This window comes from Equus quagga, chromosome 3 (genome assembly GCF_021613505.1).
Source record: "Equus quagga isolate Etosha38 chromosome 3, UCLA_HA_Equagga_1.0, whole genome shotgun sequence".
NCBI lineage: Eukaryota > Metazoa > Chordata > Mammalia > Perissodactyla > Equidae > Equus > Equus quagga.
Window position 1 is genome coordinate 93730620 of NC_060269.1, and position 26837 is coordinate 93757456.

Below are 26837 nucleotides of genomic sequence, written 5' to 3' on the forward strand. Positions count from 1 at the left end.
ACTGTTTAGTCTAGTTAACTGAGTTACTAAAATTTTCTTTAATGGCCTATTAAAATATTTTTCACTTTTCCTAAAATTTAAAAAGAATTTTTCCCTTGCTGAAGGATACCTTACCATATACTGGAGAGTACACCAAAAAAATAACTTCACAGAATGATTCTAAAAATGAAAAGCAAAACTAATTATTGTTTGTCAATACAAACATATACAGTGAATGTATTAAATACCTATGGGAATGGTAAACACCAAATTCAGGACAGTGGTTTCTTTCTGGATGAGGAAAACAACGTAGGGATATGGTTGGGGAAGAATACACAGAAGCCTTCATCTGTATCTGTAAGGTCTTACTTCTTAGCTGGGTAGTGGGTAAAGTGGTGCTCATTATATATTTCTCTAAATTTTCCTATCCTCAAAATATTCTATAATCAAAATGTATTTAAAAAAGGAAAAAAGAAAGCAGAGTAGTTTGCCCATTGAACTACAGTAGGGAGGAGAAGAAAGAAGAGAGGGAGGATTGGCTGTATTTAGCCCTAAGAATGGCTATAAGGAATGTACTGCAAATTCCCAGATAATTTCCCAAGTTAATTTAATGATCTTCAAAGATTTTCTAGATGTGCATAAACCAATAAGTAACTTGCCAAAAAGCTGGTTAATATTATGGTGCAAAACCAAAAGATACACCAAATCTTTAAAATGGAATTACTCTCACTCACCATAATTGTAATTTCCCTTTTACAAATGTTGAGGTCTGGCATGTTATTGACATACATTCGCTTCAGTGCATGGCGAACTCCACCATGTGTCCGCACCAGGAAAACCGTGGAGAATCCACCTAGAAGAACAAGTACCAGTTAATTAAAAAGAATCAGCAACTACTTCCAAAATCATGTAATATCACTGAGGAGCTTAATCTCAGAGGGAAATAAAGTGACTGTACCCAAGACAAAAATAAGAACAGTAAGTAACTAACACATCAGATTAACAGCTAAAGCATTGGCTTCCAAGGCCAATCATGAGGGAGCACCTAGAGGAGCACATCCTTCTCAAATGAACGTGCTTTCCTTTTAAACGTTAAAATACTAAAAATCATTTTGCAGGGGAATAGCTCTTATATAGTGTGTAGAAAATGTGAGAACATAACTATATTACTACAGTTTGGCATATACTAGTAATTGTCTACCCATCAGCCTCCCCCTCTCTGTGATGACAAAATACTGATGCTATTTAAATGAGATATCAACAGGATCCCTCCTCCAGTTCTTGGGGATGAACCAACATGGCTCTAAGGTAATAATGGGAATCTCACTTCCTCTTGTCAGTAACTGATTTAGGATTGGATGTGTAACTAATTTTGACTAATGGGATATAAGGGAAAGTCTGCTGGGGGAAGCAGGGAAAGATCTTCCACTCAGAAAAAAAGAGACTTGTGAAGAAAGCCCTGCTATTCCTTCCAGCTTTTGGATTCTGTTATACAAGAATATGATGTTTAGATCTATGGCAGCCATCTGTGGCCATGATGAAAAAAGGAACTGGAGAGAAAAAGACCCAGAACACTGAGAGTTAGGCTATGAATTAGAGAACCCTGGAACCACCTCCTTCCAGAACTCTTGTGAGATGTGAGATGATAAATGTCCCCATTATTTATGCCACACTTATTTGGACAGTCTGTTAATTCACCTGAGAAAGCTCAGTAACTGAAACACACAGTTAGGTATTCTAGAGAATAATTACTTCTGTCACATCTAAACAAATATTTCCACCTGAGATTTTTTCAAAACTCATCTTGGCATAGGATATTTTGTAGTTTAATTACAGTTTAAAACAAAAACTGGTGTGTCACTTTTATCAATTAGATAGCCCTTATAAAGCAGCATCCTGAGCAATGATTAGGCACTTGCACTCCAGTTCCATGCAAAGCAGGCAAAGCAACAGCAGGGGGAAGAGCTCCTAGCACACGCCAGAATCAGTACAGGTTCATTCCAGAGTCGCCACATCCACCAACTGCAGTTACAAGAAGCTGCCCAGCTCCCACCTTGTAGATTTGGGTTTCCATGTATATACTGCAGGGGAGATCAAATCAACCCCCTCACAAGGCAGTTACCAGGAGAGAACAAGATGACATTTGGGAAAAGTACTTTAAGTAAAAGCTCTAATAATGCAGTACATTTCTTTAAAAGAAGTTCACTTAACACTAATTTCATATGCTACTTAAACTACTCAAATTTTACTTGATTTAAAAAATTAAGAAAAAGCTAAAAGTTAGAATATATCTAGATATGGAGGTGGTATGAGTATAGGTCAAGATAAATCACTTAAATAGCATTTGTTTTGAGACATCTAGAGATTCCCCTAGAACAATGATTCCCAGACACAGCTATGCATCAGAACTGCCTGGTGAGCTGGTGAGTGTGTGTGAGTTTTCCTTCAACAGTTTCCAAGTTCTGAATCCCACGTCTGAATCAGAAGGTCTCAGTCAGACCTAGTATATATATTGCTAAAAATCCCTACTCATTATATTATCCTACTTTTGTATGTTCTTATGAAGATATAATAATGTAAATTGGTTATTAACGAGGGGGTGTCCCCCAGATGGTTCTGATGTACAACCTAGTTAAGTGTCCACTGAGCCAGAGAAAAAGTTCCTGGAGGAAACATGGATCCTACATATCCATTCTCAACCACCCATAGAACAAAGTAATATTAACTAAGTTTTCTGCATAAAACCCCGATCCAGAAGTTAAAGTTTGCCAATTCCACTAAACCTAAATTAGACATGGATCTGGGCAAACATGAAGCTTTCTAAATAGAGAGAGAATCTGTTCATCAGCTATGATTTATATCTAAACATGGCAAATAACGGTCAATAATAGTGCTTGCTTTGAGAATGAAATGGAATAATTTTTTTACATTTCTCTAAACACTATATTTTCCAGAACTTTCTGATTAAGTATTAGACTAGGTAATATTATCTCTATTTGAAGAATGCATTTAATGGGAGGTAGCTAGTTAAGACATTACAGTAATTCAAGAGAGGAGTATCATCGATCTGCTGGCCACCAGTCCATATCTACCAAATTCTTCAACCCACACATTTCTTCATAGAAGTATTTCATGACCCAATTCATGTTCATCACCCCCTCAGTCACCTGTACCCAGAGTTTTGACTATATTATCATGCACTTCAATTCTCAGCTCATTTCATATACAAATCAAAAAATTACAGAAAGTAACCACAAATTATACATTATTTATTTCTATGTCCAATTCGATATATAGTTCAATTCAAGGCACAGTTGTTAAATTAATGCTAAATGTATAATTACAAATATGGGACTAAGAGGGTACTACAAAGCATTCCAAATGTTCTCAAAATCTCATAAAAACAAAAGAATTAGTGACAGGTAATGGTCTGACAGAGTAAAATGGGAAATAAATGTGTATTTATGAAAGTTAACATGAAAAGGGAAATTATGGATATCATTTGTTATCTTTAAATCATACAACATAGGCAGGACATGCAGTTCACATGTGAAACAATTCCATGTGTTGTCTAACAAGCCTCACCTCTTTTCTGGCCCCTCCACAAAAAGTAATCATATTTAAATGAAGGAGTGGCTTTAAACCAACCTAAAGTTACTTCAGTTAGTAGTATTAAAATAATGACCATGTAGCTCACACCTGACTGAGCAGCATCTTGGAAGGCACTGCTCCAGAGATGCCAGGTGCCTTTAGTAACTGCATATGAACATACGACACGTATTTCTACAGATTCAGTTCTCCTCCTGATAAATCATTATTTATTCCTCCTATTAAGCCATTATTTTTCCATTTTGACTTATTTTTAATTTATTCATGGTATATATATTTGTAACTCCGCTCGAATTTGTTTAGAAAGATAACATGTCATGAACAAAAACTTAAAAAACCAACTTCTTCACATCAATGGACAGATTATCCAGACAGAAAATCAACAAGGAAATAGTGGAGCTAAATGAAAAACTAAAACAATTGGACTTAATAGACATATATAGATCACTCCACCCTGAAGGAGCTGAATACACATTCTTCTCAAGTGCACATGGAACATTCTCTAGGATAGACCATATGTTGGGAAACAAGCCTCTAGAAATTTAAAAAAATTGAAATAATAACAAGCATCTTCTCCGATCATAGTGCTATAAGGCTAGAAATTCATTACAAGAAAAAAGCTGAGAAAGGCACAAAGATGTGGAGACTAAACAACACACTACTGAACAAGCAATGGATCATTGAAGAAATTAAAGAAGAAATAAAAAAATACCTGGAAACAACGAAAATGATAGCATGCCATACCAACTCATATGGGATACAGCAAAAGCTGTATTAAGAGGAAAATTCATCGCAACACAGGCACATCTTAACAAACAAGAAAAATCCCAAATAAGCAACCTTAAAGCACACCTAACTGAACTAGAGAAAAGAGAACAAATGAAGCCCAAAGTCAGCAGAAGGAGAGAAATAATAAAAATCAGAGCAGAAATAAATACTATTGAAACGAAAAAGGCAGTAGAAAGGATCAATGAGACAAAGTGCTGGTTTTTTGAGAAGATAAATAAAATTGACAAACCACTAGCCAGACTTACAAAGAAAAAAAGGGAGAAAGCTCAAATACACAAAATCAGAAGTGAGCGAGGAGAAATAACAACAGACTCTGCAGAAATACAACAGATTATAAGAGAATACTACAAAAAACTATATGCCAACAGAATGGATACCCTAGAGGAAATGGATAAATTCCTGGACTCCTACAATCTCCCAAAGCTCACTCAAGAAGAGGCAGGCAATTTGAACAGACCAATCACAAGGAAAGAGATTGAAACAGCAATCAAAAACATCCCAAAGAATAAAACCCCAGGACCAGATGGCTTTCCTGGGGAATTCTACCAAACTTTCAGAGAGGATTTAATACCTATCCTTTTCAAGCTATTCCAAAAAATTAGGGAAGATGGAACACTTCCTAACACATTCTATGAGGCCAACATCATGCTGATACCAAAACCTGACAAGGACACCACGAAAAAAGAGAACTACAGGCCAATATCACTGATGAACATAGATGCAAAAATTCTAAACAAAATTTTGGCAACCAGAATTCAGCAATTCATCAAAAGGATCATACATCAGGATCAGGTGCGATTCATACCAGGGACACAGGGATGGTTCAACATCCGCAAATCAATCAACGTGATACACCACATCAACAAACTGAGGAATAAAAACCACATGATCATCTCAATAGATGCAGAGAAGGCATTTGACAAGATCCAACAGCCATTTATGATAAAAACTCTGAACAAAATGGGCATAGAAGGAAACTACCTCAACATAATAAAGGCCATATACGACAAACCCATAGCCAACATCATACTCAATGGGCAAAAACTGAACCCCATCCCCCTGAAAACAGGAACAAGACAAGGATGCCCTCTATCACCACTCTTATTTAACATAGTACTGGAGGTCCTGGCCAGAGCAATCAGGCAAGAAAAAGGAATAAAAGGAATCCAAATAGGGAGGGAAGAAGTGAAACTCTCGCTGTTTGCAGACGACATGATCTTATATATAGAAAACCCCAAAGAATCCATTGGAAAATTGTTAGAAGTAATCAAGAACTACAGCAAAGTTGCAGGGTATAAAATCAATTTGCATAAATCAGTAGCATTTCTATACTCCAGTAATGAACCAACAGAAAAAGAACTCAAGAATACAATACCATTCACAATCACAACAAAAAGAATAAAATACCTTGGGGTAAATTTAACTAAGGAAGTGAAGGACCTATATAATGAAAATTACAAGGCCTTTCTGAGAGAATTGGATGACGACATAAGGAGATGGAAAGACATTCCATGTACATGGATTGGAAGAATAAACATAGTTAAAATGTCCATTCTACCTAAAGCAATCTACAGATTCAACGCCATCCCAATCAGAATCCCAAATGACATTCTTTACAGAATTAGAACAAAGAATCCTAAAATTCATATGGGGCAACAAAAGACCCCGAATTTCTAAAGCAATCCTGAGAAAAATGAACAAAACGGGAGGCATCACAATCCCTGACTTCAAAACATACTACAAAGCTACAGTAATCAAAACAGCATGGTACTGGTACAAAAACAGGTGCACAGATCAATGGAACAGAATTGAAAGCCCAGAAATAAAACCACACATCTATGGACAGCTTATCTTTGACAAAGGAGCTGAGGGCATACAATGGAGAAAAGAAAGTCTTTTCAACAAATGGTGCTGGGAAAACTGGAAAGCCACATGTAAAAGAATGAAAATTGACCATTCTTTTTCACCATTCACCAAAATAAACTCAAAATGGATTAAAGACCTAAAGGTGAGACCTGAAACCATAAGGCTTCTGGAAGAAAACGTAGGCAGTACACTCTTTGACATCAGTATTAAAAGGATCTTTTCGGACACCATGCCTTCTCAGAGAAGGGAAACAATAGAAAGAATAAACAAATGGGACTTCATCAGATTAAAGAGCTTCTTCAAGGCAAACGAAAACAGGATTGAAACAAAAATACAACCCACTAACTGGGAAAAAATATTTGCAAGTCATATATCTGACAAAGTCTTAATAGCCTTAATATATAAAGAACTCTCGCAACTCAATCACAAAACATCAAACAACCCAATCAAAAAATGGGCTGGAGACATGAACAGACATTTCTCCAAAGAAGATATACTGATGGCCAATAGGCACATGAAAAGATGCTCATCATTGCTGATCATCAGGGAAATGCAAATCAAGACTACACTAAGATATCACCTTACACCTGTTAGAATGACAAAAATATCTAAAACTAATAGCAACAAATGTTGGAGAGGTTGCGGAGAAAAAGGAACCCTCATACACTGCTGGTGGGAATGCAAACTGGTGCAGCCACTATGGAAAACAGTATGGAGATTCCTCAAAAAACTAAAAATAGAACTACCATACGATCCAGCCATCCCACTACTGGGTATTTATCCAAAGAGCCTGAAGTCAGCAATCCCAAAAGTCCTGTGCACCCCAATGTTTATTGCAGCACTATTTACAATAGCCAAGACGTGGAAGCAACCTAAGTGCCCATCAACAGACGAATGGATAAAGAAGATGTGGTACATATATACAATGGAATACTACTCAGCTGCAAAACAGAACAAAATCATTCCATTTGCAATAACATGGATGGACCTTGAGAGAATTATGTTAAGTGAAATAAGCCAGCGAGAGAAGGATAATCTGTGTACGACTCCACTCATATGAGGAATTTAAAACTATGGACCAAGAACAGTTTAGTGGATACCAGGGGAAAGGTGGGGTGGGGGGTGGGCACAAAGGGTGAAGTGGTGCACCTACAACATGACTGACAAACATTAATGTACCATTGAAATTTCACAAGATTGTAACCTATCAATAACTCAACAACAACAAAAGAAAACCAACTTCTTTCTTTCTCATCTTCCCTGTACTTCCTCTGGCATTAATATGATTTTACCAACTAAAAGTATCCAAAAGAGTAGAAATTCATCAATAAAAAATAATCCTTAGAGCAGGGCTAAGTAGTCCACCAGGTTAAGTGGACAAGAAGCCAAGGACCTGGATTAGGACATTAGTTTTACATTGTAGTCAGCCTGAGATAAATCATAATGCACAACCCTCCATCCAATCTCAAGAGCCATCCACCCAGGGAATCCTCCAATTACTTTATACTGATAAAGTTTGTTTTTAAATAATCTGGGACACCAGGCACCATGTGGAGGCATGAAGACAGGGGAGGGGAGGGCGTACTCCTGAAACATAAGGATGAAGTAAAAGTCTAATACTGAAAAAGGACTCTTCCACCTCAATCCAAGACCACTGTTCAGCCTCAAGAACCAGACATACAGCACATCCTAATCATAACAGGAGATTAGAGAATTTCTCTTCTGGGAAATTGGATGAAAGCAAATATATAGATACTGAAATCTGAGAGCACACAATAAAAAAGTGGCTTTCTGACTCATCACACTAAAGTGAAGCCCTGAATCAAGAAACCCTCCCCATTTGCAAACAGCCCTTCCAATCATCACTTCAGAGCCTCACTCTTTAAAAAACAGACATCAAAGGTTGATCAGTCATTCACAGAAAGCCTCTAACATGAACAAGAGATGAAAAACAAGCAAACAGGAAAAAAGGAACTTTGAAGAGATGCCAGGAGCCAAAGAACCTATCAATATCTTCAGAGTTGAGGAAAAATATTGTAGTCATGAAATAAGAGCAGGGTCCTACAAAAGGGATATTCAGAGAATGAGAAAAGACTTCGGCAAATTAAAACTAAGATATCAAAAGTAAAAACTTCAACATAGAAGCTAGAAGATAAAATTAAGAAAATTTTCCAGAGGTGTAGGAGAGAAAAGATAGGAACATAAAAGGACCGGTCCAGCAGATCCAATATCACAATAATACAAGTTCCAGAAAGAGAAAATGAAGGAGAAAAATATACCAAAGATATAACACATACACACAAGCCCAAACTTGAAGTACATGAGTTTCCATAAGTAAAGGGCTCACCCAGCAAATACCAAGCACAAGGAACAAAAAGAGATCTATATCAAGGCTCATCATCAAGAAATTTCAGAAGGTTCAGGATAAAAAGATCCAAAAAGGTACAAGAAAGAAAAAATGATTGCAAATTTGCTGTAGTTAGGGATGACTTTAGCCCTTATATCCTTATCAGTCATCTCACAATGCAGGGGGTGAATATGTGAGCACAGTTAAGCTAATACTATTTTTAAATAGGCATATGATATATCAATTGCATCATTTTACCAAGTACTTCATTCTCTACCTGAAATTAGCCAGGAAACTGTTACACTTGCTTCAATGTTTTTCCATTTCCAAAGTCATCATATAAAATAATCATTGTAAGATAACTGTAAAATAACATTAAGAATAATGCCAGTAAATAATAGTACAAATGTCCACAAGATATGCTGGAATCCACACCTTACTATTAGATGACCAAAAAAACTTAAATATTATATAGTGAGCAAGGCTGAGCATTCCAAAGTCATCGTTTTAAAGAAGAGACCAACAAAAGAAATGAAACGATAGGATTTGGTCCTTTATGTGAATAATGGACATTATGAGGGTTGGAGGTTTTGAAAGAGTAAGCACTGCTAGGTAAACGTGGAAGGCAGAGTAATGTCCAGTAAGTCAGTAGGAACACAATTACTATTTACTGAATGAATCAATCAATCAATCCATGATGGCGAAATGCTCCACTAATTTTTTTCTTGGAACCCAGCATAGCAAGAGCAAGGGGAGAGAAGGCTTATGGAGTCAGATATGGAATAAAACACTAACTCCAGCATTACTAGTTGTATAAACAAGTTAACTTTGGAGCCCCGGGTTCCTTGTACACTTGGCAGACAGTATAAGGTCTCATAGGACTATTCTAAAAAGTGAATGAGATTACGTATGTAAAGTACCTAATATAGCCCATTAATAAAAACTAGCCATTATAATTACTACTATTCTAGTTACTATTATGCTGCTGTTATTACTACTACTCCATCTTACAGGGTTAGATTTAGACTACACATTTTAAATAATACAAAGAATGGAAATAAACACATGGCTTGATAAATATCGTATAAATACAGTAATGTTCAAAGAGACTATATTTACCTGCATAAATGTGTCCCAAATCATTTGTAAATCCAAATATAAATAAAATGTCATACATAATTCAAAGCCAAAATCAGCTTTATAAAATAATACTTCATTTTAACGACTTGGAAATTTGAGGCAGTTAAACAGAGGCTAAAATAATCTTTTTTTTGTTTTTTTTTAACACTATACACCACCTCTACGTTTGGTTTCTTGAAGTCTGTGTGTAATGGAAAGCAATCCACTAAAGCCACTCAAATGATGTCTAAATGAATCCCTCCCCATTCATTTTAGGGTAAAATGTCCCATAAGTCGATTATGTTTATTAAAAGCATTACTCTGACGCTACATGATATAAGAAAAACTATATATCTGGTCTTTGCCCCAGTTCCCTGCGCAGAGCTTCAGAAACCGCTGGAATTCCCTGATAGATGCATCTTTGTTATGCTCAAGAGGGGATTAGGGGTGGGGCCCCCAGATAGCTTCAGGATGGAAGCTGGTCCCAGAAAAATCAATTACATGATTAGAGGGTTGGAACTTAGTTAGCAGCCTCACTCCCACCCAACCTCTCAAACTCTGAAGAGAAAAGAAGGGTTAGAGATTGAGTTTAATCACGTGGCCAGTGATTTAATCAATCATGCCTATGTAAAGCAGCCACAATAAAAACTGTGAAGAACAAGGTTCAGAGAGCTTCCATTTCGTGAACATAGTGACATACTGAGAGAGTGGTGCACGCTGACTCCTTGGGGACAGAAGCTCCTGTGCTAGAGACCCTTCCAGATCTTGCTGTACATACCTGTTCATCTGGATTGTCATTTATATCCTTTAAAATAAAATGGCAATCATAAGTATAGGACTTCCCTAAGTTCCGTGAGTCACTGCAGCAAATTATCAAATCTGAAGAGGGGTCATGGAAACCCCCAAATCTGCAGTCAAGCCAGTTCATCAGAAGTGTTGATGGCCCCCTGGCATCTGAAATGGGGGCAATCTTGTGGGACTGAGCTCTTTAACTTGTGGGATCTGTACTTACTCTGGGTAGTGTCTGAACTGAACTGAATTGTTGGCCCCCCGGTTTTTGCTGTTGGAGAATCGTTGGAATGCAACTACTTGCATTGCAAAATGGATTTGCAATGATCCAAGAATCTGGAAGTCAGTACCAGATATTTTGGAGACACGCAATACTGAATTGAGCGCTTAATACATATTTATTTGTTCATACAATCAGACTTCCTTACAGGTTGCATAGCACTTCTTTAAAACTCTCAAAAAAGCTTCCTGTCCATACCATACAGCATACTTGATCTTATCTGCTTATCAATCTGTCTTCCACTAGGTGTTAAGCAACTTGATGAGGGTCTCACACAATAGTAAATGCACAATGAATAATCAATGTGTTTAGAACATAACTGTTCAATCACTTTCGAATTAACCAAAATGCTCTGAAAAGAAAAGAAAAGGTATTTTTAAAATGCATTGTTAAGGGGCTGGCCCCGTGGCCGAGTGGTTAAGTTCGAGCGCTCCACTGCAGGCGGCCCAGTGTTTCGTTGGTTCGAATCCTGGGCACGGACATGGCATTACTCATCAAACCATGCTGAGGCAGCGTCCCACATGCCACAACTAGAAGGACCCACAACGAAGAATATACAACTATGTACCCGGGGGCTTTGGGGAGAAAAAGGAATGAAATAAAAATCTTTAAAAAAAAAAATAGATTACATTATTAATTATATATAAAAAAATGTATTGTTAAAAGTAACATACACTAATTTCTTTGACCTGACTACAAGTAAAAGTTTCCTAGTCACTACAAAAAATTAATTTTGTCAAGCATAAAACGTTATCTCAGCTCCTAATCAGTACTTTCTTTCCAAAGAACTGAAAATCCAACTTGGAATAAGTTATACAAAATTAGATACCATTAAATGTTTCCTGTAACCACAGTTATCAATCCATCTTCTTGCCCAACACATGGAGGGACACTATTCATTCCCCAAAATGATGAGATTGTCAATGGGATTGGGAGAAAAAAGTATCAGTGCCAAAAACTGAGAAGTATGATATTAAGAAATTGATTCAGCAAGGATTATCAATGTACGACAAAATCCTAGATGAAAGGTTGATGAGAAATAGGATATTCACGTGGTGCGAAAGCATCAAAAGGAAAAACATTCCTTTATGAGGGAGAAGTCTTGGGGTCACTAACATTGGCATTAACATTGACATTAAGTGCTTCCTGATGTGATGCGACATGAAGCAAACAGCATCACCTATGCAGCACCTTTGTTAAAAACCTCTGACCTGATAAATCTTAAGGCCTAACTTCCAGTTTACAGAAAACAGAAGCTAGAATAAGGAAAATGATCACACAAAGATACAATCAGACAAAGTCCAAGATAGTGACTCCCTGGCTGGTGGTCTGGTACAGTGTTCCATATGCAGAGTAAAAAAAAAATGACAGGGTAGGGTTATTCTGGATTTAAAAGACATTACAGGGGCCAGCTCCATGGCCGAGTGGTTAAGTTTGTGCACTCCACTTCGGCAGCCCAGGGTTCACGCGTTCAGATCCCAGGTGTGGACCCACACACTGCTCATCAAGCCATGCTGTAGTGGCATCCCACATAGAAGAAGTAGAATGACCCACACCTAGGATATACAACTACATGCTGGGGCTTTGGGGAAGGAAAAAAGAAAAAGAAAAACAGGAAGACTGGCAACAGATGTGAGCTCAGGGCCAATCTTCCTCATCAAAAAAAAAAAAAAAAAAGACATTACAATCAAATGTAATACATAATCCTTGATTAAATTCTAGTTTGGAAGAAACCATAAAACATGTTTTTTGTTGGTGGTGAACTATTTGAAAGTGAGTAGTAGGTATCCTGTCATTTTACTCATTAATATTTAGTAGGTACTTTAAACACATACACATTCTTAAAATGCATATATTATCCTATATAACCACAGTACCTCTGTCCCACCTAATAAAATGAACAACAATTCATCTAATGCAGAGTCCTTATTCAAAATTACCCACGTGCTCTAAAAAAATGTATGAATAAAACATGGTAAAATATTAGTAGTAGTTCAATCTAGATGTTGAGCATATGGTTATTCACTGCACTACTCTTTCAAGTTTTCTGTCTATTTTGAAACTTTTCATAACAAAGTTGAAAGAAAAAGAACAAGAGACACAGGATGTTTTTCCCTGGGTAATTCCTCTCTCCCTTGCCACTCAACAACCCCACCACCACTGAGAATTATTATTTTACAAGAAAGACTCTGCTGCTGATTATCCAGACTCACAGCTTCCCCAAAGGCACGATAAGTCTCTCGCCACAGAAAGTGTTTATGGTATCCTGGAAACCTACAGCTCCAACATCCTCACATGCACAGCACTTCGTGTTTATGAAAGACTAGGCTTTAGCACTGTTTACTCCTATCAAGTTTGTTTTCCTAGGGAATGGAAGAAGAGAGATGGAAGGAAAGGATAAAATTACACGTGGTTTTTTTATATTGTGAATATCACCAGACATCATGCAAATCAACAAGATAGAGGAAATACCAAGCTGTCAGCAACTTCTGGTTTCAACCATTGCCAAAGAAAACAATGTCATTTGAAAACTATCCTCGAGATAACTGGAACAGTCACTTATTTGGTTGTGGGATTTGAGCCAGAGAAAAGATCCTCCTACTCAATGGTCTGTGACACACCAGCGTTTCATTACTTTGAGTTAAGGCAATAACTCCAGAAGTTTCTTTTAAAAGTGAAAATATCCCTAAAGAGGATTACTAACTTAAATTCTTGCCAAAGTTATTGTATCAGTAAGTGCTATCTAGTACAAGGCAATGAAAGGAGGGGTACATTTGGTTGGGCAGGGAAAGGGAGCGGGGAGAGTTGGAAAGAAAAAGCAAGAGCATAACATTCACACAGCCCTGACAATATACAAAGCACTTCTAAGTACATTATCTTACGTAGTTCTCACATCATGAGGCAATTTAACTGTGATTCCTATTCTACAGATAAGGAATAAACTAAATACTAAGAAGGTAAGCAGCTAGTCCAACACAAAACTGATAAGATGGAGCCAGAGGGCTTTTTTTCTCCGTGAATAAATCTCATGTTCTAATGATTTTTATATCCACACCTGTCCCAGTTAGTTACACCAGAAGAAAAACCTAGGTATATAATTACAAATTGGAGGATCTGGGAATAACATTAAAATTTAGGAGGAACAAAAGAAAATTGAGATAATCAAGAGAACAATGTCCCCCTGGCACCCAGAGTTTTCTTCTTGATAGAATCTTACTTAATAGGCAGTATTCCTGATACAGAAGAGGCCTGTAAGTCAAAACCATACTTGATGTGGACTGCACAGTGCCTTAGAAGATTGTGATATTTCAGATGACAATCTATATTTTTCAGTTTTTCTTGAAAAACTTGGAAATAAGGAAACAGTGGGTTCTTATCTCAATCAGACAGCGCTGTCAGTTGCCATACCCTTTACAGAGGGCAAGTGCTCTGCAGTTCATCACAGCCCCCTCTACTCTCGACTGTTTCAATGCACTCACTGGCTCACCTCACTCGTTTACATTGCCTGCCCGGCCTGTGTAGGCACCTGAGTTTGCAACCCCTGCAACAGAAACTTCTAAAAATTTACCCATCACAATATTTATACTTGTTATACTTATTCAACGCCTCTCTCAACTGGGTGCAAGTTCCATAAGACAGAGACTGTGTACACCTCATTTATCACAGTACCCTCAATGCCTATACCACCTTGCCTGCATTATTTGTTGAGTGAATGACTTAACATTAATAATCTAATTCTACTAGAAGTAGTTCTAACTGATAAACTACAATTGCTACATTGATCTTCCATGAATAAAAAGCAATTAATCTGAGTCATTGTTTTCCCTTGGCATTGACTATACAAATTCTGAAAATAGAATTTTACTTTACCACGGAGATCATTTATTCATTCAACAATAAATATTAACTGCTTATAAAGCGCCAAGCATTGTTCTAGGTGGTAGGAACAAAATCAACTATAAGGAAATCAGAGAAACCCCCTTGCTCTTTGTGAGCTTACATTCTAGAGTGGTTGAAACTCGATAAACAAGTAAAATATACACTATATACAAGATAATGGTCTGTTCTCAGGAGAAAAAAATTAAAGTGGGGATGGATGGTAGACTGGAAAATTGTGTTGAGGGGAGAGGTGCAGTTGAAATGTTTAATACAGATGCGTAGGGAAAGCCTGGGGTGACAGAGTAAAGATGGAAAGTGAGGGAATCAGCCATGCAGATACTGGTGCAAGTGCATTCCAGATAGAGAAAATAGGATGTGCAAAGGTCCTAAGGCAGCAGCCTGGCTGATGTGTTTGAAGAAAAGCAAAGGGACCAGAAAGCTTGGAGCAGAGTGAACAATGGGGAGTATAACAGGAACAGAGGTCAGAGAGTTAAAAGGGAACCAGATCACGCAGGGTCTTACGTATGGAAGAGGGTAAAGAATTTGGCTTTTGTTCCAAGTAAAATGGAAAGCCACTGGAGGGTTCTGGGCAGAGGAGTGATATGACTGGACTCATATTTTAATATGACCATGCTGGCTCCTGTGTGGGGAATAAAGTGAAGGTAGGCAGGATTAGAAGTAAGGAAGCCAGTTAGCAGACTACTGCAATAATGCTGTTGAAAGATGATAGCAGTTTTGACCAGGGCAGTGGAAATAGTAAGAAATGAAAAAGTTCTTAATATATTTTGAAGGTAGAGCTGACAGGATTTCATGACAGACTGGATGTGAGATGTGAAAGGAAAGCAAGAGTTAAAAATGACTTCAAGGTTTTCGGACTAAGGAACTGGAAGAATGAGGTCACCACTAATCGAGATGGAGAAGACTGTGCTGGAAGACAATTTAACATGAGCCTCTCACATTTCTGCATATCTTGCAAGTAGAGGCACTGACTGCCTTTCTTGTGGACTATCTTCTCAAGACTGCATAGTGAACAGCCTTAGAAGATACAGCCAGTGTATCCCTCAGGAGCAAGGAGCAGTTGTGTTTACTGCCCAGCATAATAAAGTTCATGTCTCCTCCCAGCCCCGCTGGGGCAGACTTACTGCCCATCATAAAAGATTCTAGTTCCCTAAGCTCAGGGTTCCTTTCCTGTAATGCAATCCACTGCATACGTAGGCATCGCTGGCCCTTTCACACAGCCCTGTGGGAAGTGAGGCTCTGGGAACTGGAGCAAATGCTGATACTCTGGCTAGAGCTATTGCTATGAGTAATAAAATCCCTTGTCTCGCGTCTTCTGTCAGCACCCACGAAACTATGGCAAGCTAACCTGTCATCTCACAAGTAGGTAAAATCTCAAACTCTTAACAGTTCTTCATAGTCAACAGGGAAGGTGTGGGGCAGAATATCAAGAGCACAGTTTTGGACATGTTAAGTTAGAGATGCCTGTTGGACATTCAACTGGAGGTGTGGAATTGGCAATTAGATTTCCAACTGTTACGCCCAGAGAAGAGATCAAAGCAAGAGATATATATTTAAGAGATATCCTTATTTATATCTTAGTTTTTACCATCTATCATTATTTATAGCCACAAGGAGGAGGATAGCTGTGTTCCCGCATCCTAAAAAAATAATTTTCCCACAAAAAAAATCATTATTTAATAGTAAAGCATCATTATGTTTGTTAGCAAGGATGTTCTAAAATCAATAATCTTTTATAACCTTTCATACACTCTCAGTGAATGTGGAAATTAGTAAAATATTTCCACCATAATCATACCTCAAGATTATATATCATATATCAAGAGCCTTAAAAATATTCATATTCTTTGTCCCATGACTTTGTTTATAGAATTCTACCATGAGGAAATTATTAGTGAAGACATGGAAACCTTCAGCAACATGTAAATGATTAGGTAAATAATGTCACATAGGATGGCATTTTGTGTAGGCAGTAACAATGCCTACAAAAAAGCTAATGTAACTGTAAACACACGATAAACTATACACAGAAATATCAGTTGGCTTCAGGTACAGCTGAATTCAGGACACCAAGTTTCTGTCTTTCAGTCAATGAAATTCTTTCTTTGGTAAACTAATTTGAAATGGCTTCCTTTTGTTAGCAGTTAAGAGAATTTTCAACAGGCATCAAGCACATCTGCCCTGGAAGACAGTCATCATTTGTAAGATTATTTCCATAGAAATTCAAATATTGAGTATTTCACATTAAGTAAGAACTATGTATATAAAATGTTTCCAAGGTGTAAGCTTACAAACAAAAATCAATCATTTAGCATTATAATACTCCTGTGTTTTGGGTATTAGGTAACAGTAAGATAAAGTGGGCTAATACCATACAGATAGTTTCCTATAATGCTTAAAACACCACTTTAGGATCCAATTTATACTAAACAAAAGAAATTATATATTTGCATATGTAGATATTATATGCCCAGAGACTCAAATATGAATATTGTCACCAAAGTTATTGACATTGATTTTTTCAAATAATTGCCATAATGTAACATAGTTCTCTTAACTTGTTTGAAACAGACTTTAGAGACCACCATAAATACTTTTCAATAACTACAATGTGGGGAATTTCTTACTTAGTGAAACTGGACAGCATCTCAAAAACAGTTATAAGTTGTCCCTAACTAAGTAAACTAAATGAAGAGAGATGATAAAGTTTTTGATAGATTTCAAAGTTTGGGGGGGAAAAAAAAAGAGTATGTGGAAGCCAGTACATGACAGGTCAATAAATTAATCTGCATATTCTATAAAATGGTCTTGAAATTTTTTTTTTAAAGACTGTTTTTTGTTTTTTTTTTTACTTTTCCTTCTTCTCCCCAAAGCCCCCACAGTACATAGTTGTACATTTTTTAGTTGTGGCATGTGGGATGCCGCTACAGCATGGCTTGATGAGTGGTGCTAGCTCCACGCCCAGGATCCGAACCGGCGAAACCCTGGGCTACCAAAGCAGAGCCCGCAAACTTAATCACTCAGCCACAGGGCTGGCCCCTTGAAATTTCTTAAATGACTTCTAAAATGTATTATAAGAAATGTCTTTATCAATGGACTAAAATAGAGTTTCTTGACAGAGATTATTTGCTAAAATAACACTCACTTGTATATTTATCAAAAAAATCAAATTAATTACCTTATACATACATATATACCAATTTTTTATTTTTACAAAATTCAAAAGAAAAAGGAAGAAATTTTTATTGTGTTTAAAATTAACTAGCCTTGCATCTGTAATCTCCTGATCTTATTTCACATGTATATATGAAATTCTAATAAGATAGATTTGTTTTCACTTGCAAATATCTAGCAATACATATAACCACAGATTTACAATTATATATAAAATTATTAAGTGCATAATGATTAGGTACTGCACAATTAGCAGAAAGTGGGTTTTAGAAAGACAACTGCCACTTAATATTTAGTCAAGTATTTACTGTCTTACTCTCTCTAGGCCTCAGTCTCATTTGTAAAATTATGTCAACAACTACAGATAATCTCCAGTGATTCTTCAACTCTCAGGAACTAGAGATCAAAAGTAGTCTGAAATACTCAAAACCTAGTAGGAGATATGAATAAACAAGTAAATATCATAACAAGTGGAGTAAAGGAATTATGTTCAATGCACAGGGAAACATAAACAAGTTGTAGTATACAGAGGAAAATCAGAAAATGTGTCACTAAAGAAGTAATATATGAGCTGAATCTTAGCAGAATGTATAGTAGTTTCCAAAAAGATAAAGTAAAGCATGGGAGGAAAACAGATATAAAAATATCAGAGGTGGGACACTTCCAAAATAGAAAATTAAGGATCTCCCAAAAATCTTTTCCTCCACAAAAGCAATGAGAACACAGGCAAAAACTGTAAAAATCAATTTTTTCACAACTCTGGAAATTACCCAAAGGCTTGCAACAATTCAAGGAGCTTTTATTCAAGAAAAATAACTGAATTTCAGTAAAAACAGTGAGCTTTGTGACATTTGAATTTGTCCTAGTCCTATCATTCACTCCCAACTCCATGGTAGTCTTGAAAAGAGACAGCTCACAACCATAGCAACTGCCAAAAACCTAGCAGATCCTGGAGGAAACAAAACAGGCCAAGATGCATCACTATTAGACCTGTCAGGCAGCTCCCTGAAAAAGATCCATTCTCAGGGCTTGTCTTTATTTGACCTGACTAGGAACTCACACTATGCAAAAAGCTCTATCACCAGAGTACTTGTGGAAAACCATCAGCAGCAACTGTATAACACTGCAGCTGTCTCAGGCAGCGATGCAAGTTGGGGATAACAAGACGTTGACCCAAAAACTTACATAGAAAAATTGGGAATGAGATATCCACAGGAGGCTTTGAAAAGCTCTGACACACTCCTGGAAATCTACAAGGCCATACACATTTAGAGGGCAGAGTGCATGCCCAGGAAAGATCTGAGAAGGCCCCAGCCTCACCTCTGGCTGACACTGAGGCTCTGCATAAGAAGGAAGTAAAGGCTAAAGCAGCGTTGTAAACTGTACAGAGCATTGGATTCATGCCAACACACACACACAGCAAACACACACCCTTAGCAAAAGCTGGAAGACTTACTGGTTCCAGGTGTTTAAGAAAATATCTACCCTTGGCTAACCACTGTCCTAGCTGTTCTTAGCTGTCCTATCATTAGCTGACTACTAACCTAACTGAATAGAAACTTCAGTAGCAACTCATTAAAAAAAAAAAAATTTAGACTTTACAGAATGAAACCAGGAAAGTCACTAAACAAAGAGAAACAACAACAAACCCTGGAGAGTAGAGAAATCTGATTTCCAGAGTTGAAACACTATTTAAAATGTCCAGTCTTCAACAAAAAATTATGAGCCAAGAAAAGTAGTAGAAAATTATGGCCCCTATAGGGAGCAAACGAAGCAGTCAAGAGAAACTGTCCCTAAGGAAAGCCAGACGTTGGACATACCAGACAAAAACTTTAAATCAGCTATTACAAATATGCTCAAAGAACTAACAAAAACCATATCTAAAGATCTAAAATAATGCATGACAATGTTTCACCAAGTAGAAAATATCAGTACCAGAAATTACTTTTAAAAAAACAAAAACTTTATAGTCAAAGACACAAATAGGTTGGAAGTAAAAGGATGGTAATATATACACCATACAAATAGTAACCAAAGAAAGAGCTGGAATGGCTATACTAATATCAGATAAATTAGGATTTAAGACAAAATTAGTTGTTAGAGACAAGGACGGACATTTTATAATGATGAAAAGGTCAATCTATTAGAAAAATATAATAATTATAAACACATATGCACTTAAAAACAAAGTTGCAAAATACATGAAGCAAAAACTGACAGACTTGAGAGAAATAGACAATTAAACAATAATAGTTGAAGAATTAAACAGCTCTCTTTCAATGAAGGATAGAACAAGTAGTCAGAAGGTCAACAAGAAAATAAGACTTGAACACTATTAACCCATTAGGCCTAGCAGACATTTATAGAATACTCCCCACAACAACAGCAGAATGCACATTTGTCAAGTATACACAGAAGATTCTCCAGGACAGATCATACGTTAGAGCATAAAACAAGCTTCAGTACATTTTAAAAGAATGAAATCATACAAAGTATGTCCTCCCACCACAATGGAATGAAATTGGAAACCAAATACAAAAAGAAATTTGAGAAATTCAGATATGTGAAAATTAAAAAACACATTCATAAATAACCAATGGATCAAAGGAAAAATCACAAGGGAAATGAGAAAATACTTCAAGATGATGGAAAATAAAAAAACTAGCATACCAAAACTTACAGGATGCAATTAAAGCAATGCTTGGAGGGAAATTAATAGCTGTAAAAACTGCACTGAAAAAGGAAAAACATATTAATACAATAAAAGAAAAAAATACATGATCACCTCAATAAATGTGAAAAACACATTTGAAAAAATCCAGCACTTTCATGATGACAACACTCAACAACCTAGGAATAGAAGGGAACTTTTTTAATGTAATAAAGGACATCTACCAAAAACCCACACCTAACATCATACTTAAATGGTGAAGACTGAAAGATTTCCCTCTGCAATCCGGAACAAGACAAAGATGTCTGTTGTCACCACCTCTATTCAATATCGTGCAGGAGAGTCTAGCCAGGGTAATTTAGGGAAAGAAAATAAATAAAAGACCATTCATACTGAAAAAGAAGTAAAATTATCTTTTTTTATTTGTAGATGCCATGATCCTGTAAACAGAAAAGCCTGAAAAATCCACACAAAAAAACTATCAGAGGGGCCGGCTCTGTGGCCGAGTGGTTAAGTTCACGCGCTCCGCTGCAGCGGCCCAGGGTTCAGATCTCGGGCGCGGACATGGCACCACTCGTCAGGCCACGTTGAGGCAGCGTCCCACATCCCACAACTAGAAGGACATGCAACTAAGATATACAACTGTGTACAGGGGGGTTTGGGGAGATAAAGCAGAAAAAAAAAAAAAAAAAAGATTGGCAACAGTTGTTAGCCCAAGAGCCAATCCTTAAAAAAAAAAAAAAACTATCAGAGCTAATATGTTTAGCAGATTATAGGATACAAGGTCATTATTGCAAAAATCAACTGTATTTCTATACACCAGCAATGAACAATCTGAGAAAGAAATTAAGAAAACAATTCCATTGACAACAGCATCAAAAATAATAAAACAGTAATAAATTTAACAAAAGAGATGAAAGACGTGTATACTGAAAACTACAAAACATCATTGAAAGAAACTAAAGACCCAAATAAATGGAAAGCCACCCCTCATTCATGGACTGGAAGAACAAATTGTTAAATGGTAACACTCCTCAAATACTTTGCAAATCCTTACCAAAAAAAAAAAAATACAGTCCCAATATCCTTATCAACTCCCTTCTTTTGCAGAACTGGACAAGTTGATCCTAAAATTTACACAGAAGCACAAGGGACCCAAAATAGCCTAAACAATCTTGAAAAGAACAAAGTTGGAAGACTTACACTTCCTGATTTCAAAATTACCTACTAAGCTACAGCAATCAAGACAGTGTGGTATGGGCATAAGGATAGACATATAGATCAATGGAATAGAACTGAAAGCCCAGAATTATCAGAAATAAGCCCACTACATTTATGGTCAACTGATTTTCAACAAGAGTGACAACACAATTCAATGAGGAAAGAAAAGTCTTTTCAATAAATGATGCTAGGACAACTGGATATTCACTGGATATTCACATGTAAATGAATGAAGTTGGACCTGCACCTCATATCATATACAAAAATTGGCTCAAAATGGAAGAAGGCCTAAACATAAGAGCTAAAATTATAAACTCCTTGGGGGCTGGCCCGGTGGTGCAGTGGTTAAGTGAGCACATTCTGCTTCAGTGGCCTGGGGTTCACGGTTCGGATCCCAGGTGCAGACATGGCACTGCCTAGCAAGCCATGCTGTGGCAGGCGTCCCACATATAAAGTAGAGGAAGATGGGCACAGATGTTAGCTCAGGGCCAGTATTCCTCAGCAAAAAGAGGAAGATTGGCAGCAGTTAGTTCAGGGCTAATCTTCCTCAAAAAAAAAAAAAAAATTATAAACTCGTAGAAGAAAATATAGGTATAAATCTTCACGACCTTGGATTAGGCAATGGTTTTTAGACATGACACCAAAAGTACAAGCAACCAAGGAAAAAACAAATTGGAATTCATCAACATTGAAAACTTTTGTGCTTCAAAGAACACTATTAAGAAGGTGAAAATATAATCCAAAGAATGGGAGAAGGTATTTACAAATCCTACATCTCATAAAGATCTGATATCCAGAATCTATGAAGAACTCTTCCCATTGAACAATAAAAAGACAATCCAATTTTTAAAAGGGCAAAAGATTTTAATAAAAATTTCTCCAAAGAAGATAGACAAATGACCAAGAAGCACACAAATTAAGATGCTCTACATCATTAGTTATTTGAGAAATACAAATCAAAACCGGAATGAGATACTTCTTCAAACCCACTAGGATGACTATGTGTGTGTGTCTCTGAACACAAAGACAGACAACATGTTGTCGAGGTTGTGGGGAAATTGGAAACCCTCATAAATTGCTAGTGAGAATATAAAATGGTACCGCCACTGTGGAAAGCTTTGGCAGTTCCTCAAAAAGTTAAACATGGAGTTATCATATGGCTCAGTAATTCTATTCCTAAAAATATACCCAGAAGAATTCACAAAAAAATATGTACACAAGTTCATAATAAAAACACAGTACAAACAACCTATATGTCCATCAACTGATGAATGGATAAACAAAATGCAGTATTACCCATGTAATTTAACATTATTCAACCATGAAACTGAATGACATACAGAAACACGTTCAAACATGGAAGAAACTTGAAAACATGCTAAGTGAGAGAGGCCAGACACAAAGGTCACATATCATATGATTCCATTTATATGAAATGCCCAAAATAGACAAACACATAAAGAAGGGAACTAGATTACTAATTGCAATGGTTTAGGGCAGGGAAGAAAGAATGGGAAGTGACTGCAACTAAGTAAAGGGCTTCTTTTTGTGTTGATGAAAATGTTCTAGAATTAGACGGTGGTGGTTCGAATACACTAAATATAGTAAAATATACTAAAAATCCCTAAATTGTACACTTTAAATTGAATTCTATGATATGTAAATTATATCTCAATAAAGCTCTTATTTTAAAAAAAAATCAGAGTATGTCCAAAGAATTACAGCTAGCTCCATGCAGCTGAAGCATAGGTCCCAAAATATGAAGTTATGGGAGATGAGGCATGGGAAAGAGTCAGGTAAGGTTCTAGTACAAAAGACCATGCATTGCTAAGATCATTATGCTAAGATGTTTGAACTTTGTCCTCCAGGAGATGAGGAAACCATAGAAGGATGTTAAGCAAAAGTTTATACCCATCAGACTTTCACTGGAAAGTAATTCTCTAGTAACTGAATTCCTATATAAGAGCGACCAAGAGGAAAATGGGGGAAAAATAAAGATAACATTTATGATAGCAATAAAAAAATAAAAGCACCCCGGAATAAATCAAATAGAAGATACATCAGAGCTTTATGAGAAATCACAAAACTTTAATAAAAGACAAAGAAAACAAATACATGAAATTATATATATATATACTTACGGAAAAGAAGGCTACATATTATAAAGTTTTCAATTTTTCAGGGATTATTTGATAAATGCAATGCAATTCAAATAAAAATCCTAATAGTTTTTCATGGAATTGGATATGCTAATTCTAAGATTCACATGGAAGGACAAAGAATTAAGAATAATTAACAATTTTTAAAAGAAATAAGATGGAGTGGGGTTATTCACTTTACCAATTATCAAGATTGTGAACTCTGATAAGATTATATGGTAATTGCATAGAGATAACTAAAGGACCAAGGAATAACAAAGCAAACTCAGAAAACAGAGTTATTTATATATGAAAACTATTAAAAAAATGTATAAATGACAGAGACATTGCATATCACTGGGAAAAGGATAAATCAGTCAATTGCATTTTGCTTGAACAACTTGGGTAGATAAGGAAATTTGATCTTTACCTCATAACACCTCAAATACAAATTTGATGGCTTAATGACATAAATAAGAAATTAAACATTAAAAGTTTTAAAAGAAAATTTATAAAAATGTATGTATGACTTTGAGGTAGGAAAGAATCTCTTACATTTGATATAAAAAAACTTAGCTCAAAAAGATGAAAACTGCACAACCAGAGGCACCCAGAACTAGAATATACAACTATGTACTTGGGGGCTTTGGGGAGAAGAAGAAGGAAAAAAAAAAGATGAAAACTAATAAATTTGACGTTAAAAGTTAAATTACAATTTCTGTCTCTAGCAACAAGGTAGACTACAGATTCAGAAAAACTCTTTCCCAATACAGTAGTCCTTAAAATGTTGGATAAAATAATCCTGGGGCCAGATTAGGAGAATTCCTTGGAGACAGAAACAAGAAAACATGATTCCATAAGCTGCGCTGGAGCCAAAGGCCAACACTGAAGCAGGGTGGAAGGTCACAATGAGACCACCACGTGAAGCCTGGACCCACAAAGCACTTCACCCTCAATGTGAAATAGAAACCAATCCAGCCTACAGATGACACTAAAGAGATAGGGGCGTTGGCTCTTGACGAAGTGGGAGAGTCTCCTGAGACTTTCTAAGCATGATCCTAATTCTCAAAGATGTGGAATTCAACTACCTGTATGACCAAAAAAAAAATCTAAGTCAACAATTTAAAGTAGCCCCAGGTGGGCATACTCACGAGTACAGTAGAGATAAACTCAAATTTTCTCTAGAAGAAGGCACTCAGATGTCAAAAAACTCCAACCGGTGAGATTCTTTGGAATGTGAGCACACAATAAACAAATATTTTAAAGTAAAGCACCAAAAGGAAGACATCAAAGCCACTAGTGAGAAAAGTCAGATTACCCACAAAGACAATGAGAGTGACTACCAACTTCTCAACAGCAAAAGGAAGTAGGAAGGGGTAAGAAATACCTTCAAAATGCTGAAAGAAAATAACTATCTGCCTAGAATTCTAAATCAAACAAACCTCTTTCCAGAATGAAGAAGAAATAAAGATTTTTTTCAGGTTAACAAAATGAACTTCACTAAAGGAACTTTAAAGGAAGAAGGTGTCAGAGTGAAGACAACCGAGCCTACATGAAAGGTCTGACATACAAGGAGGAATGATGAACAAAGATAGTAACTATTAAACACTGACTTGTAAAACAAAAAGCATAATATCTAATTTGTGGATTAAAGAAAAGTGAAGACAGTCGCAAAATCCTGGACAATAATATCATAAATCAGGAGGAGAGAATGGTGGTGGTAGGAATTAGAGCATTCTAGGGTTCTTATAATATTTGTGAGGCATATAGATATTTACTTTAGCCGTGTTAAACAACCACTAAAAGAACAGGGGGGAAAGTATATGACTTCCACTTAATAGAGGAGGAAAAACGAAATGAAGGCAAGAGAACCTTAATCAGTCCAAAACAAAGCAAGAAAAAAAAAAGATAACAATTAGTAACCATTGTTTGAAGAGGAGTCAAGGGCAGAGAAGCAGGAGACAAATTAGAAAGATATTTAGTATGAAGAAAAAGGACGCAAGAAGACTTAAGAAGAAGGGGGTGGGAGTAAGTAAGGGTGGAGAACTTGCGCCTTATCCATACTGTTGGACTATTTATAACGAAAAGGTATTACTCTATTATTTGTGACATTAATACACACACACACACAAAGGTACTTCAATAGTCTAGGCAATAGATAATAAAGGTATTCATGGAAAAGAAATGACAAATGAATCTCTAATTTCTCACTTGGGTGACTATGTGGGGGCTCCCCTTTCAACCAAGACAGATAAGTTGTTGATTTGGTGAGAAGCTCAGGGTTTTAAAGTTTATATACATATCTTAATAGTTCAATATCATGTCTACAACAGAGGCAAGGAAACCTGGATAGAGAGAGAGAGATTTGGGGAATTTGTGTCTGTGAATAGATCCATCACAGAGAGAGCGTGGGGAGTAAGGGGCCGGCAAAACACCAACACTAGGCAAAAGATGACAAGCTCACTGAGCATTATGGAATGCTCTAACTCCATCTTAAAATATTTTAGACAACTGTTATTAGAAAAAAAACACAAAGAAAATTCTTTTTAAAAAATTGTTTTGAAACACACTGAAAAATTTACTAAGTTTTTAAAATATATTCATCCCCCAAAAACTTGTTTTAGTATGTACTACATTTAGATACTTCCTATATGTAAGCAAGGAAATTCAATCTAAAGTCCATTAATAAATAAGTTTGCTGTTTTCTTAGATATTTACTTTATTAAACAAATTGTATTTTTATTAAATAAAAACAGCTCTATTTCAAAGTTCTGAAGACAGCTATAACTCAAGGCATTCCAATTTAGAATATTAACACAAAATGCTCAAAGGCGGCAAAATCCATTTTTTAAAACACCTAGAAATCAAGCTAACTTGACACTAAACAACCTGCACACATAACTACATTCTAGTACTTAGCTCATTAAAGTAGGATTAAAATCATATATAACAGCCTAT

The 26837-nt window shown here is 36.4% G+C and overlaps 1 protein-coding gene across 3 annotated transcripts in view; it reads right to left on the reverse strand.

The window, feature by feature from the left end:
- The window catches only part of BMP2K (BMP2 inducible kinase), a 117056-nt gene that overhangs the window by 67696 nt on the left and 22523 nt on the right, over positions 1-26837 (reverse strand). For all 3 annotated transcript variants that reach the window (XM_046656328.1, XM_046656327.1, XM_046656329.1), the window contains exon 2: positions 714-832. In XM_046656328.1, coding sequence (XP_046512284.1) covers positions 714-832 — 119 coding nt within the window. The remainder of the gene's footprint in view (positions 1-713; positions 833-26837) is intronic.